The 15,943-nt window shown below is 60.9% G+C and overlaps 1 protein-coding gene across 1 annotated transcript; it reads right to left on the bottom strand.

The window, feature by feature from the left end:
* Nucleotides 1–236: 236 nt before the first annotated feature.
* On the bottom strand, nt 237–15,494 carry LOC137467964 (polyunsaturated fatty acid lipoxygenase ALOX15B-like; the record flags this gene model as incomplete). The annotated part of the gene is made up of 10 exons (XM_068179361.1): nt 15,399–15,494; nt 13,962–14,100; nt 13,127–13,299; nt 11,071–11,214; nt 7,338–7,532; nt 5,822–5,908; nt 4,244–4,413; nt 2,636–2,757; nt 1,459–1,559; nt 237–407 (listed from the first exon to the last, which is right to left on the bottom strand). Coding segments are annotated over exons 1-10 (1,398 nt in total), but the record flags the coding sequence as incomplete, so codon positions are not given.
* Nucleotides 15,495–15,943: the final 449 nt, after the last annotated feature.

Below are 15,943 nucleotides of genomic sequence, written 5' to 3' on the forward strand. Positions count from 1 at the left end.
AGTGTCCCCAGTGTCCCCAAATCCCCCCAGTGTCCCCAATGTCCCCAATGTCCTCAGTGTCCTCAGTGTCCCCAAATCCCCCCAGTGTCCCCAAATCCCCAGTGTCCCCCAGTGTCCCCAGTGTCCCCAATGTCCCCAAATCCCCCCATTGTCCCCAAATCCCCAGTGTCCCCCAGTGTCCCCAGTGTCCCCAATGTCCTCAGTGTCCCCAGTGTCCCCAGTGTCCCCCGTCTCACCGGCTCGCCCCCCTCGTAGCTGACCACGCTGAGCAGGGCCAGCAGGGCGCCGGTGGCCTCGGGGGCCGGCAGGGTGGCCAGCAGCAGCTCCTCGGTGGCCTCGTCCTCGCTGGCCGGCGGCGGCCGCTGCAGCGTGCCCGGCGTGTTGGGCATCCAGGCCGCGTAGTCGTACTGGGGGAGGGGACAGCGGGGTCACGGGGGGGGTCACCGGCCCCAAAAGTGACCTGAGGTGACCTGGGGGTCACGGGGATCACAGGGGGTCACCAGCGCCAAAAGTGACCTGAGGTCACCTGGGGGTCATGGGGGTCACAGGGGTCACCAGCGCCAAAAGTGACCCGGGGTCACCTGGGGGTCACGGGGGTCACCAGCGCCAAAAGTGACCTGGGGTCACCTGGGGGTCACGGGGGGGTCACCGGCCCCAAAAGTGACCTGGGGTGACCTGGGGGTCATGGGGGTTACAGGGGTCACCAGCCCCAAAAGTGACCCGGGGTGACCTGGGGGTCATGGGGGTCACAGGGGTCACCAGCGCCAAAAGTGACCTGGGGTGACCTGGGGGTCACGGGGGTCACAAGGGGTCACCAGCGCCAAAAGTGACCTGGGGTCACCTGGGGGTCACGGGGGGGGTCACCGGCCCCAAAAGTGACCTGGGGTGACCTGGGGGTCACGGGGGTTACAGGGGTCACCAGCCCCAAAAGTGACCTGGGGTGACCTGGGGGTCATGGGGGTCACAGGGGGTCACCAGCGCCAAAAATGACCTGGGGTGACCTGGGGGTCACAGTGGTCACTCAGGTCCCATGGGGTCACAGTCCCCAAAATGGCCCCGGGGTGACCTGGGGGTCACAGACCCCAAACCTGCCCTGGGGTCACCTGGGGGTCACAGGGGTCACAGACCCCAAACCTGCCCTGGGGTCACTCAGGTCCCATGGGGTCACCCGGGGGTTGTCTCGTCCCTGTGGCCATTGTGGCCACCAAGGGGTCACCAGGGTCGCACAGGGGTCACTCCGGTGCCATCGGGGTCACCCAAGGGTTGTCACATCTCTATGGCCACTGTGGCCACTAAAGGGTCACCTGGGGTCACCAGGGTCCCACTGGGGTCACTGGAGGTTGTCACGTCCCCTTGGTGGCCACCAAGGTGGGGTTTGTGGCCACGGCTGAGCCTGACAGACACGGTCTCCCTCCCCCCCGGTGTCCCCAAGTGTCCCCAGGTGTCCCCAGGTGCCACCTGGCCGCTGTTGACGGCCGCGTGCCGGGCGGAGCAGCAGAAGATGATCATGGTCAGGAACTTGACCAGCTCGGGGCGGCCACAGAGCTTGGACGGGAACCCTGGGGGGACAAAGGGGACATTGAGGGGACATTGAGGGGACATCACCCATCAGTGGGGGGGTGGCACCCGCCGGGTGATGTCACACACCATGGAGGTGTCACCAAACATGGCGGTCACCCACCATGACGATGTCACCCATCACAGTGATGTCACCAAACAAAACGATGTCACCAAATAGGGTTGTCACCCACCGCAATGATGTCACCCACCGCAATGATGTCACCCACCGCAATGATGTCACCCACCACAGTGATGTCACCTCCCAAGGGCCACCCCCAGCACGTCACCACCCGGGCCCTGGCCATGGATGTGAGTGGGGCCACCCTATTCCTTGACCACGACCATGACCATGACCATGACCTGACCATGACCATGACTTGGCTATGACCATGACTTGACCATGACCATGACTTGACCATCCTATGACCATGCCATGACTATGCCATGGCCATGCCATGGCTATGCCATGACCATAGCCATGACCATGACCATGACCATGACCATGACCATGCCATGACTATGCCATGACCATGCCATGACCATGACCATACCATGACCATGACTTGACCATGCCATGACCATGACTTGACCATGACCATGACCATGCCATGACCACGACTTGACCATGCCATGACCATGCCATGACCATGACGATGACTTGACCATGACCATGCCATGACCATGACCATGACTTGCCCATGACCCTGCCATGACCATGCCATGACCATGCCCATGCCCATGCCCATGCCCATGACGATGACTTGACCATGACCATGCCATGACCATGACCATGACTTGCCCATGACCCTGCCATGACCATGCCATGACCATGCCCATGCCCATGCCCATGCCCATGACGATGACTTGACCATGACCATGCCATGACTTGCCCATGACCATGCCATGACCATGCCATGACCATGCCCATGCCTATGCCCATGACAATGACTTGACCATGCCGATAACCATGACCATGACCATGCCATGACCATGACTTGGCCATTCCATGACCATGACCATGACCATGATCCATCACCACCACGTCCCTGTCACCCCCACCCCCGGTGTCCCCTACCGCTCTTCTCGTTGCCCAGGACGCCGTAGGTGAAGATCTCTCCCACCCACTCCTGCAGCTCCTCGTCCTCGGCCACCTCGCTGTCCTCGGCGTAGAAAAGCTCCACGATCCCCTGCACGTAGCTGGGACACCGTGGAGACACCGGTGACACGCGGGGACACCGGTATCACACCCATCCCGCCCCATGGCCCTGTCCCCATGTCCCCATCATCTGTCCCCACCATCGCTGATGTCCTATCTCCATGGCCCTGTTCACCTTGTCACCTCCCTGGGGTCCCTGTCCCCATCCTCACTGTCCCCATTGTCTCCACCATTCCCACCTCCATGTCCCCACTGTCCCCATCACTGCCACCTCCATGTCCCCACTGTCCCCATCTCCATGTCCCCATTGTCCCCACCATTCCCACCTCCATGTCCCCACTGTCCCCATCTCCATGTCCCCATTGTCCCCACCATTCCCACCTCCATGTCCCCACTGTCCCCATCTCCATGTCTGCATTGTCCCCACCATTCCCACCCCATTGTCCCCACCACTGCCACCTCCATGTCCCCATTGTCCCCATCTCCATGTCCCCACCGTCTCCACCTCCCTGTCCCCACTGTCCCCATCTCCATGTCCCCACTGTCCCCATCCCACTGTCCCCATTGTCCCCACCACTGCCACCTCCATGTCTCCATTGTCCCCATGCCATTGTCCCCACTGTCCCCATCTCACTGTCCCCATTGTCCCCACCATTCCCATCCCATTGTCCCCACCACTGCCACCTCCATGTCCCCACCACTGCCACCTCCATGTCCCCACTGTCCCCATCTCCATGTCCCCATTGTCCCCATCTCCATGTCCCCATTGTCCCCACCATTCCCATCCCACGGTCCCCACCACTGCCACCTCCATGTCCCCATTGTCCCCATCTCCATGTCCCCACCGTCCCCACCTCCCTGTCCCCACTGTCCCCACCTCCCTGTCCCCACTGTCCCCATCCCACTGTCCCCATTGTCCCCACCACTGCCACCTCCATGTCCCCACCACTGCCACCTCCATGTCCCCACTGTCCCCATCTCCATGTCCCCATTGTCCCCATCTCCATGTCCCCATTGTCCCCACCATTCCCATCCCACGGTCCCCACCACTGCCACCTCCATGTCCCCATTGTCCCCATCTCCATGTCCCCACCGTCCCCACCTCCCTGTCCCTGCTGTCCCCACCTCCCTGTCCTCACTGTCCCCATCCCATTGTCCCCACTTGCCTCATCTCCATGTCCCCACTGTCCCCACCTCCATGTCCCCATTGTCCCCACCACTGCCACCTCCATGTCCCCACCACTGCCACCTCCATGTCCCCACCTCCATGTCCCCATTGTCCCCACCACTGCCACCTCCATGTCCCCATTGTCCCCATCTCCATGTCACCACCGTCCCCACCTCCATGCCCCCATTGTCCCCATTGTCCCCACTGTCCCCATGTCCCCACCTCCCTGTCTCCACTGTCCCCATTGTCCCCACCTCCCTGTCCCCACTGTCCCCATTCCATTGTCCCCACCATCCCCATCCCATTGCCCCCACCTCCCTGTCCCCGCTGTCCCCCCCGCGTCCCCTGCGTGTTCCCACCTCTCAATGGCGCCCCAGATGTCCAGCGCGTCGTCCCTGTAGTGGTAGCCGGGGATGTCCCCAACGCCGCGCTCGGCCACGTCGTCGGGGACACAGAGCTCGCGGAACGTCAGCGCCGCCGTGCCGCGGGCCACCAGCGCCAGCGTCCCCTCGCGGCCCACCGCGGTGGCCTGGGGACAGTGCCACCCTCAGTGTCCCCTGGGTCCCACCTCGGTGGCCAGGGGACAGTGCCACCCTCAGTGTCCCACCGTGGTGGCCAGGGGACTGTGCCACCCTCAGTGTCCCACCGTGGTGGCCTGAGGACAGTGCCACCCTCAGTGTCCCCTGGGTCCCACCTCGGTGGCCAGGGGACAGTGCCACCCTCAGTGTCCCCTGGGTCCCACCTTGGTGGCCTGGGGACAGTGCCACCCTCAGTGTCCCCTGGGTCCCACCTCGGTGGCCTGGGGCCAGTGCCACCCCTCAGTGTCCCCTGGGTCCCACCGTGGTGGCCTGAGGACAGTGCCACCCTCAGTGTCCCCTGGGTCCCACCTCGGTGGCCTGGGGCCAGTGCCACCCCTCAGTGTCCCACCGTGGTGGCCAGGGGACAGTGCCACCCTCAGTGTCCCCTGGGTGCCACCGTGGTGGCCAGGGGACAGTGCCACCCTCAGTGTCCCACCGTGGTGGCCAGGGGACAGTGCCACCTTCAGTGTCCCACCATGGTGGCCTGAGGACAGTGCCACCCTCAGTGTCCCACCGTGGTGGCCTGAGGACAGTGCCACCCTCAGTGTCCCCTGGGTCCCACCTCGGTGGCCAGGGGACAGTGCCACCCTCAGTGTCCCCTGGGTCCCACCTCGGTGGCCAGGGGACAGTGCCACCCTCAGTGTCCCACCACGGTGGCCTGGGGACAGTGCCATCCCTCAGTGTCCCCTGGGTCCCACCGTGGTGGCCAGGGGACAGTGCCACCCTCAGTGTCCCACCGTGGTGGCCTGGGGACAGTACCACCCTCAGTGTCCCCTGGGTCCCCTCTCAGCCACACAGGTGGCACACAGATGACACATGTGACACAGGTGACACAGGTGGCACACAGATGACACAGGTGACACACAGGTGACACAGGTGACACACAGGTCACACACAGGTGACACAGGTGACACAGGTGACACACAGGTGGCACAGGTGACACAGGTGACACAGGTGACACACAGGTGGCACAGGTGACACACAGGTGACACACGTGACACAGGTGACACACAGGTGGCACAGGTGACACAGGTGACACAGGTGACACACAGGTGGCACAGGTGACACAGGTGGCACAGGTGACACAGGTGACACAGGTGACACACAGGTGACATAGGTGACACACAGGTCCCACACAGGTGACACAGGTGACACAGGTGACACACAGGTGACACAGGTGACACAGGTGACACTGAGGTGACACAGGTGACACAGGCGGCACACAGGTAACATACCAGTGACACCGGTGGCACAGGTGACACACAGGTGACACACAGGTGAGAAACAGGTGACACTGGTGACACCGGTGACCCAGGTGACACAGAGGTGACACCAGTGACCCAGGCGTGGCCGGCTCACCTGGTCGATGATGCCGCCGGGGTTCAGCAGCGTCTCCCGTGCCAGGATGTTGATGTGGAAGGTGAAACGCAGGTGGGGGAGGAGCAGCTGGGGACATCGGGGACATTAATGGGGACATCGGGGACATTGGGGACATCAGGGACATCAGGGTGTTGGGGACATTAGGGACATCGGGAACATAAATGGGGACATCGGGGACATTGGGGACATCGGGGACATCAGGGGCGTTGGGGACATTGGGGACATCGGGAACATTGGGGACATCAGGGACATCAGGGTGTTGGGGACATTAGGGACATCGGGAACATAAATGGGGACATCGGGGACATTGGGGACATCGGGGACATCAGGGGCATTGGGGACATTGGGGACATCGGGGACATCGGGGACATTGGGGACATTGGAGACATTAATGGGGACATTGGGGACATTGGGGACATCGGGGGCGTTGGGGACATGGGGGACATCAGGGACATTAATGGGGACATCGGGGACATTGGGGACATCAGGGACATCGCGGACATTGGGGACATTAATGGGGACATTGGGGACATCTGGGGCATTGGGGACATTGGGGACATCAGGGACATTGGGGACATCAGGGACATCGTGGACATTGGGGACATTAATGGGGACATTGGGGACATTGGGGACATTGGGGACATCAGGGACATTGGGGACATTGGGGACATCAGGGACATTAATGGGGACACTGGGGACACTGGGGGCGTTGGGGACATTGGGGACATTAATGGGGACATTAGGGGGATTGGGGGGTTGGGGTCAGGGTTGGGATTTTTGGGGTCATGGTTGGGGATTTTGGACGGGGATTTCTGGGTGCAGTTTTTGGGGTCAGGGATGGGGTTTTGGGATGGGGATTTTGGGATGCAGTTTTTGGGGTTGGGGTGCAGTTTTTGGGGTCAGGGTTGGGATTTTTGGGGTCAGGGTTGGGGATTTTGGGACGGGAATTTTGGGGTGCAGTTTTTGGGGTCAGGGTTGGGATTTTTAGGGTCAGGGTGCAGTTTTTGGGGTCAGAGTTGGTATTTTAGGGGTCAGGGTGCAGTTTTTGGGGTGAGGGATGGGTTTTTGGGATGGGATTTTGGGGTGCAGTTTTTGGGGTCAGGGTTGGGATTTTTGGGGTCAGGGGTTGGGGATTTTGGGACGGGAATTTTGGGGTGCAGTTTTTGGGGTTGGGGTGCAGTTTTTGGGGTCAGGGTTGGGATTTTTGGGGTCAGGGTGCAGTTTTTGGGGTCAGGGTTGGGATTTTTGGGGTCAGGGTGCAGTTTTTGGGGTCAGGGTTGGGATTTTTAGGGTCAGGGTGCAGTTTTTGGGGTCAGAGTTGGGATTTTAGGGGTCAGGGTGCAGTTTTTGGGGTCAGGGATGGGTTTTTGGGATGGGGATTTTGGGGTGCAGTTTTTGGGGCCAGGGTTGGGATTTTTGGGGTCAGGGTGCAGTTTTTGGGGTCAGGGATGGGTTTTTGGGATGGGCTTTTCGAGGTACAGGTTTTTGGGGGTACCTGGTGCACAGGGTGGGCCACGGGCAGGTGCTGGGTGGCCACGGCGAAGACCTCGGCCAGGAAGTGGCCGTGCAGCAGGTGAGTGACCATCTCGTGCAGGACGAAGTGGGCGCCCCTCACCCACAGCTTGGCGAGAGTCCAGCCCCGGCCCCCCGGGAGGAAAATCGGGGACCCCGGCCCAGGGCGCTGGGACAGCTGGGGGGACAACGGGGACACTGGGGTCAGCAGGGGTCAGTGGGGTCAGTGGGGTCAGAAGGGTCAGCAGGGGTCAGTGGGGTCAGCAGGGGTCAGTGGGGTCAGCAGGGGTCAGTGGGGTCAGAAGGGTCAGCAGGGGTCAGTGGGGTCAGCAGGGGTCAGTGGGGTCAGCAGGGGTCAGTGGGGTCAACAGGGGACACCAGGGGTCAGTGGGGGTCAGCAGGGGTCAGTGGGGTCAGCAGGGGTCAGTGGGGCCAACAGGGGTCAGTGGGGTCAGCAGGGGTCAGTGGGGTCAGCAGGGGTCAGTGGGGTCAGTGGGGTCAGAAGGGTCAGCAGGGGTCAGTGGGGTCAGCAGGGGTCAGTGGGGTCAACAGGGGTCAGTGGGGTCAGCAGGGGTCAGTGGGGTCAGAAGGGTCAGCAGGGGTCAGTGGGGTCAGCAGGGGTCAGTGGGGTCAGTGGGGTCAGTGGGGTCAGCAGGGGTCAGTGGGGTCAGCAGGGGACACCAGGGGTCAGTGGGGTCAGCAGGGGTCAGTGGGGTCAGAAGGGTCAGCAGGGGTCAATGGGGTCAACAGGGGTCAGCAGGGGTCAGCAGGGACATCAGGGGACACCAGGGGTCAGTGGGGTCAGTGGGGTCAGCAGGGGTCAGTGGGGTCAGCAGGGGACACCAGGGGTCAGTAGGGTCAGTGGGGTCAGTGGTGGTCAGTGGTGGTCAGTGGTGGTCAGTGATGGTCAGTGGGGTCAGCAGGGGTCAGTGGTGGTCAGTGGTGGTCACTGGGGATAGTGATGGTCAGTGATGGTCAGTGAGGGACATGGTGGTCAGTGGGGGTCAATGGGGTCAATGGTGGTCAGTGGTGGTCAGTGATGGTCAGTGTTGGTCAGTGATGGTCAGTGGTGGTCAGTGGTGGTCAGTGGTGGTCACTGGGGATAGTGTTGGTCAGTGATGGTCAGTGGGGGTCAGTGGTGGTCAGTGGTGGTCAGTGGTGGTCAGTGATGGTCAGTGGGGTCAGTGGGGGTCAGTGGTGGTCAGTGATGGTCAGTGGGGTCAGTGGGGTCAGTGGTGGTCAGTGGTGGTCAGTGATGGTCAGTGATGGTCAGTGGTGGTCAGTGGTGGTCAGTGGTGGTCACTGGTGGTCAGTGCTGGTCAGTGATGGTCAGTGTTGGTCAGTGATGGTCAGTGGTGGTCAGTGGGGGTCAGTGTTGGTCAGTGATGGTCAGTGTTGGTCAGTGGTGGTCAGTGGTGGTCAGTGATGGTCAGTGGTGGTCAGTGTTGGTCAGTGGTGGTCAGTGATGGTCAGTGATGGTCAGTGGGGTCAGTGGTGGTCAGTGTTGGTCAGTGATGGTCAGTGGGGTCAGTGGTGGTCAGTGGTGGTCAGTGATGGTCAGTGTTGGTCAGTGATGGTCAGTGATGGTCAGTGTTGGTCAGTGGTGGTCAGTGTTGGTCAGTGATGGTCAGTGGGGTCAGTGGTGGTCAGTGTTGGTCAGTGATGGTCAGTGATGGTCAGTGATGGTCAGTGGGGGTCAGTGGTGGTCAGTGTTGGTCAGTGATGGTCAGTGATGGTCAGTGTTGGTCAGTGTTGGTCAGTGATGGTCAGTGATGGTCAGTGTTGGTCAGTGGTGGTCAGTGATGGTCAGTGATGGTCAGTGGTGGTCAGTGATGGTCACTGGGGTCAGTGGTGGTCAGTGATGGTCAGTGATGGTCAGTGTTGGTCTGTGGTGGTCAGTGATGGTCAGTGGTGGTCAGTGATGGTCACTGGGGTCAGTGGTGGTCAGTGATGGTCAGTGGTGGTCAGTGGTGGTCAGTGGGGGTCAGTGGTGGTCAGTGGTGGTCAGTGGTGGTCAGTGGTGGTCAGTGGTGGTCAGTGGTGATCAGTGATGGTCTGTGGTGGTCAGTGGTGGTCAGTGGGGTCTGTGATGGTCAGTGGTGGTCAGTGGTGGTCAGTGGTGGTCAGTGGTGATCAGTGATGGTCTGTGGTGGTCAGTGGTGGTCAGTGGGGTCAGTGGGGGTCAGTGATGGTCTGTGGTGGTCAGTGGTGGTCAGTGGGGTCAGTGGGGGTCAGTGATGGTCAGTGATGGTCAGTGGTGGTCAGTGATGTTCAGTGGTGGTCAGTGGTGGTCAGTGGGGTCAGTGGGGGTCAGTGATGGTCAGTGGTGGTCAGTGATGGTCAGTGGTGGTCAGTGATGGTCAGTGTTGGTCAGTGGTGGTCAGTGGTGGTCAGTGATGGTCAGTGGGGTCAGTGATGGTCAGTGGTGGTCAGTGGTGGTCAGTGATGGTCAGTGGGGGTCAGTGTTGGTCAGTGGTGGTCAGTGGTGGTCAGTGATGGTCATTGATGGTCAGTGATGGTCAATGATGGTCATTGATGGTCAGTGGGGTCAGTGGGGGACACCGGGGGTCAGCAGGGGTGGGGAGGCAGAGGGACACGGAGGGGACACGGGGGATCCCAAAGGGACACAGGGGGACACTTGGGGACCCTTTGGGACATTTGGGCACATTTGGGGACAATTTAGGGACATTTTGGGACATTTTGGGACACAGGGGGACATATGGGGAGATTTGGGGACACGGGGACACTTGGGGACATCTGGGGCCATCTGGGGCCATCTGGGGACACGGGGGGATCCCAAAGGGGCGCAGGGGACATTTGGGGACCCTTTGGGACATTTGGGGACACGGGGGGATCCCAAAGTGACACGGGGGCCATTTGGGGACCCTTTGGGACATTTGGGGACATTTGGGACACAGAGGGATCCCAAAGTGACACGGGGGCCATTTGGGGACCCTTTGGGACATTTGGGGACACGGGGGGATCCCAAAGGGACATGGGGGACATTTGGGGACACAGGGGGACATCTGGGGACACAGAGAACATTTGGGGTCACGGGGGACATTTGGGGCCATTTGGGGTCACGGGGGACACTTGGGGACACTTGGGGACATTTGGGGACACCTGGGGACATCTGAGAACACGAGGCAATCCCAAAGGGACATGGGGGGACACTTGGGGACATTTGGGGACATTTGGGGATATTTTGGGACATTTGGGGACACAGGGAACATTTGGGGACACGGAGTGGACATTTGGGGACACTTGGGGACATCTGGGGACACTGGGGGATGTCAAAGTGACATGGGGGCCATTTGGGGCCATTTGGGGACACCTTGGGACATTTGGGGACATTTTGGGATATTTGGGGACACTTTGGGACATTTGGGGACATGGGGGGACATTTGGGGACACGGGGGGATCCCAAAGGGACACGAGGGGACATTTCGGGACATTTGGGGGTCCCAAAGTGACACGGGGGCCATTTGGGGACCCTTTGGGACATTTGGGGACACTTTGGGACATTTGGGGACACAGAGAACATTTGGGGACATTTCAGGACACGGGGGGATCCCAAAGGGACAAGGGGGGCCATTTGGGGACATTTGGGAAAATGGGGGACATTTGGGGACCCTTTGGGACATTTGGGGACATTTGGGGACACTTGGGGACATCTGGGGACACTTGGGGCAGCTGGTGGCCAGCCGGGGCCGTACCTGGATGGCCACGGGCAGCAGGTGGCCGCGGGGGCTGAGCCAGAGCAGGCACAGGGGGGCGGCCAGGAACTGGGGGCGTCCCCCGATGTCCCCCGTGGGGAGCCCCTCCAGCAGCGCGTAATCGGCCAGGAAGAGGCGCCCGGCCTGCGGCACCGACACCCCCAAAATGGGGAACCCCGAAAATGGAGACCCCCAAAATGGGGAACCCCGAAAATGGGGAACCCAGAAAATGGGGACCCCCAAATGGGAGCCCCCCCCAGACACCCCAAAAATGGGAACCCCGATAATGGGAACCCACAAAATTGGGGAACCCCAAATGGGAACCCCCCCAGACACCCCAAAAATGGGGACCCCGATAATGGGAACCCCCCAAAATCGGGGAACCCCAAATGGGAACCCCCCCAGACACCCCAAAAATGGGGACCCCGATAATGGGAACCCCCAAAATTGGGGAACCCCAAATGGGAACCCCCCCAGACACCCCAAAAATGGGGACCTCGATAATGGGAACCCCCAAAATTGGGGAACCCCAAATGGGAACCCCCCCAGACACCCCAAAAATGGGGACCCCGATAATGGGAACCCCCAAAATTGGGGAACCCTAAATGGGAACCCCCCCAGACACCCCAAAAATGAGGAACACCGAAATGGAGACCCCCCCCAAATGGGAACCCCCCCAGACACCCCAAAAATGGGAACCCCGAAAATGGGAACCCCCAAATGGGGAACCCCGAAATTGGGGAACACCGAAATGGGGACTCCAAAAATGGGGACCCCAAAAATCGGGGAACCCCAAATGGGAGCCCCCCCAGACACCCCAAAATTGGGGAACCCCGAAATGGGGACCCCCAAAATCGGGGAACCCCAAATGGGAGCCCCCCCAGACACCCCAAAAATGAGGAACACTGAAATGGAGACCCCCCCAAAATGGGAGCCCCCCCAGACACCCCAAAAATGGGAACCCCGAAAATGGGAACCCCCAAATGGGGAACCCCGAAATTGGGGAACACCGAAATGGGGACTCCAAAAATGGGGACCCCAAAAATCGGGGAACCCCAAATGGGAGCCCCCCCCAGACACCCCAAAATTGGGGAACCCCGAAATGGGGACCCCCAAAATCGGGGAACCCCAAATGGGAACCACCCCAGACACCCCAAAAATGAGGAACACTGAAATGGAGACCCCCCCAAAATGGGAGCCCCCCCAGACACCCCAAAAATGGGAACCCCGAAAATGGGAACCCCCAAATGGGGAACCCCGAAAATGGGGAACACCGAAATGGGGACTCCAAAAATGGGGAACCCCGAAAATGGGGAACCCCAAATGGGAGCCCCCCCAGACACCCCAAAATTGGGGAACCCCGAAATGGGGACCCCCAAAATCGGGGAACCCCAAATGGGAACCACCCCAGACACCCCAAAAATGAGGAACACTGAAATGGAGACCCCCCCAAAATGGGAGCCCCCCCAGACACCCCAAAAATGGGAACCCCGAAAATGGGAACCCCCAAATGGGGAACCCCGAAATTGGGGAACACCGAAATGGGGACTCCAAAAATGGGGACCCCAAAAATCGGGGAACCCCAAATGGGAGCCCCCCCAGACACCCCAAAATTGGGGAACCCCGAAATGGGGACCCCCAAAATTGGGGAACCCCAAATGGGAACCCCCCGAAACCCCAAAAATGAGGAACACCGAAATGGAGACCCCCCCAAATGGGAGCCCCCCCAGACACCCCAAAATGGGGAATCACAAAATGGAGACCCCCAAATGGGAACCCCCCCAGACACCCCCGAAATGGGGAACCCCGAAATTGGAGACCCCCAAATGGGAACCCCCCCCAGACACCCCAATACTGGGGACCCCGAAATGGGTTTTTGTGTTTTTAGGGGTTCTTGGGGTGGTTTTGGGATGTTTTTGGGGTGCTTTTGGGGTGATTTTGATGGTTTTTGGGGTGATTTGGGGGTTTCTGGGATGTTTTTGGGGTGATTTTGGGGGTGATTTTGATGGTTTTTGGGGAGATTTGGGGGTGGTTTTGGGTTTTTGGGGTGCCCCACCTCCATCTCGCGGCGCAGGGAGGTGCCGGGGCCGAGGCTCGGGGCCACCATGGGCTCGCTGACGGGGAAGTTGGGGGGCAGGTGGCGGCAGCGGCGCAGCAGGACGGGGTTCACCCCACTCAGGAACTGCTCCCCGAAAAACGCGTCCTCCTGCCAGTGCCGCACCACGTACTCTGCGGGGATGTCGGGGACGTTGGGGACATTGGGGACGTCGGGGACATTTGGGGACATTTGGGGACATTTGGGGACACCTCTGGGACATCTGGGGTAACACTGGGGTCACTTGGGGACACCTTGGGGACACCTCCAGGACACCTGGGGACACCTTGAGGACAGCTGGGGACACCGTGGGGACACCTTGGGAACATTTCTTGGACACCTGGGGACACCTCGGGGACACTTGGGGGCACCTTGGGGACACCTGGGGACACCTGGGGACACCTTGGGGACACCTGGGGGCACCTTGGGGACACTCAGGGGCACCTCGGGGACACCTCAAGGACACCTGGGGGTACCTTGGGGACACCTGGGGACACCTTGGGGACACTCAAGGGCACCTTGGAGACACCTCAAGGACACCTGGGGATAACTTGAGGACACCTGGGGGCACCTTGGAACACCTTGGGGACATGTGAGGACACCTGGGGACACCTGGGGACACCTGGGGACACCTTGGGGACACTCAGGGGCACCTTGGGGACACCTCAAGGACACCTGGGGATAACTTGAGGACACCTGGGGGCACCTTGGAACACCTTGGGGACATGTGAGGACACCTGGGGACACCTGGGGACACCTTGGGGACACTTGGGGACACCGGGGGAGGGGCACCTACCGCTGATGGGGGTCCCGGGCCCCTCGAGCGCCGCCCGAACGTCCTCAAAGCTGCGCCAGGAAGCGCCGGAACGGAGCCCCCGGAGCCGGATCCGGATCTGCCTGGGGGGACAGCGGGGACATCGGGGACATTGGGGACACTGGGGACATCGGGGACATTGGGGACATTGGGGACATCAGGGACATTAGGGACATCGGTGACATTGGGGACATCAGGGACATCGGTGACATTGGGGACATCGGGGACATTGGGGACACTGGGGACATTGGGGACATTGGGGACACTGGGTACACTGGGGACATTGGGGACATTGGGGACATCGGGGACATTGGGGACATCGGGGACATTGGGGACAATTGGGGACATCAGGGACATCGGTGACATTGGGGACATCGGGGATATCGGGGACATTGGGGACACTGGGGACATTGGGGACATTGAGGACATTGGGGACATCGGGGACATCAGGGGGATTGGGGACATTTGGGGACGTTGGGGACATCGGGGGGATTGGGGACATTTGGGGACGTTGGGGACATCGGGGACACTGGGGACATCAGGGACATTGGGGACATCAGGGGGATTGGGGACATTTGGGGACGTTGGGGACATCAGGGGGATTGGGGACATTTGGGGACGTTGGGGACATCGGGGACATTGGGGACATTGGGGGGATGGCTGGGAGCCTCAGGGACCCTCAATGACCCCTGGTGACCCTTGGGGACCTTTGATGACCTTTGGTGACCCCCATTGAGCCCCAATGACCCCTATTGACCCCTGGTGACCCCAATGACCCCTGATGACCCCCAATGACCCCTTTTGACCCCGATGACCCCTGATGACCCCTGTTGACCCCCATTGATCCCAGTGACCACTGTTGACCCCCATTAACCCCTGTTGACCCTTGATGACCCCTGTTGACCCCGTTGACCCCAATGACCCCTGGTGACCCCTGGTGACCCCCTGGTGACCCCCAATGTCCCCTGTTGACCGCCAGCGACCCCTGATGACCCCTGTTGACCCCGATGACCCCCAATGACCCCCAATGACTCATGTTGACCCCCAATGACCCCGATGACCCCTGTTGAGCCCCGTTGACCCCCAATGACACGTGTTGACCCCCAATGACCCCCATTGACCCCTGATGACCCCTGATGACCCCCGTTGATCCCGGTGACCCCTGTTGACCCCCAGTGACCCCAAATGACCCCCGGTGACACTTGATGACCTGTTGACCCCCAATGTCCCATGTTGACCCCCAATGACCCCCGTTGACCCCCAATGACCCCAACGTCCCCTGTTGACCCCCAATGACCCGTGTTGACTCTTGTTGACCTCCGTTGACTCCTCTTGACCCCTGATGACCCCCAATGACCCCGGTTGACCCCCAGTGTCCCTCATTGACCCCCGCTGACCCCCGGTGCCCCCCGGTGTGACTGACGCGGCGGCGGCGCGCGCGGCCAGCTGGGCGCGGTGGCCCAGGGGGAAGCTCAGGGTGGGCGACAGCTGTGGGGGCGGCCCCGGTGATGTCATCGCTTCCTGTGATGTCATTGCTTCCTGGGATGTCATCACTTCACGTGACGTCATCAACGGAGACTCGGGCGGTGACGTCGCCGTCGGGGATGCCGGCGGGGGGCGTGGCCGGAGGAGGCGTGGCCGGCGGGGGCGGCCACGGGCACAGGGCCGGGGGCAGCGCCCGGAGGCACCAGGGCCAGCCCGGGGCGTAGGGAGCCCACCTGGGACAGAGTGACCACTGGTGACCACTGGTGACCATCAGTGACCATCAGTGACCATCAGTGACCACCTGGGACACAGTGACCACTGGTGACCAGCCATCAGTGACCATCAGTGACCACCTGGGACACAGTGACCACTGGTGACCAGCGGTGACCACTGGTGACCATCAGTGACCACCTGGGACAGAATGACCACTGGTGACCACTGGTGACCACTGGTGACCATCAGTGACCATCAGTGACCAC

This window comes from Anomalospiza imberbis, unplaced genomic scaffold, assembly GCF_031753505.1.
Source record: "Anomalospiza imberbis isolate Cuckoo-Finch-1a 21T00152 unplaced genomic scaffold, ASM3175350v1 scaffold_916, whole genome shotgun sequence".
Taxonomy (NCBI): domain Eukaryota; kingdom Metazoa; phylum Chordata; class Aves; order Passeriformes; family Viduidae; genus Anomalospiza; species Anomalospiza imberbis.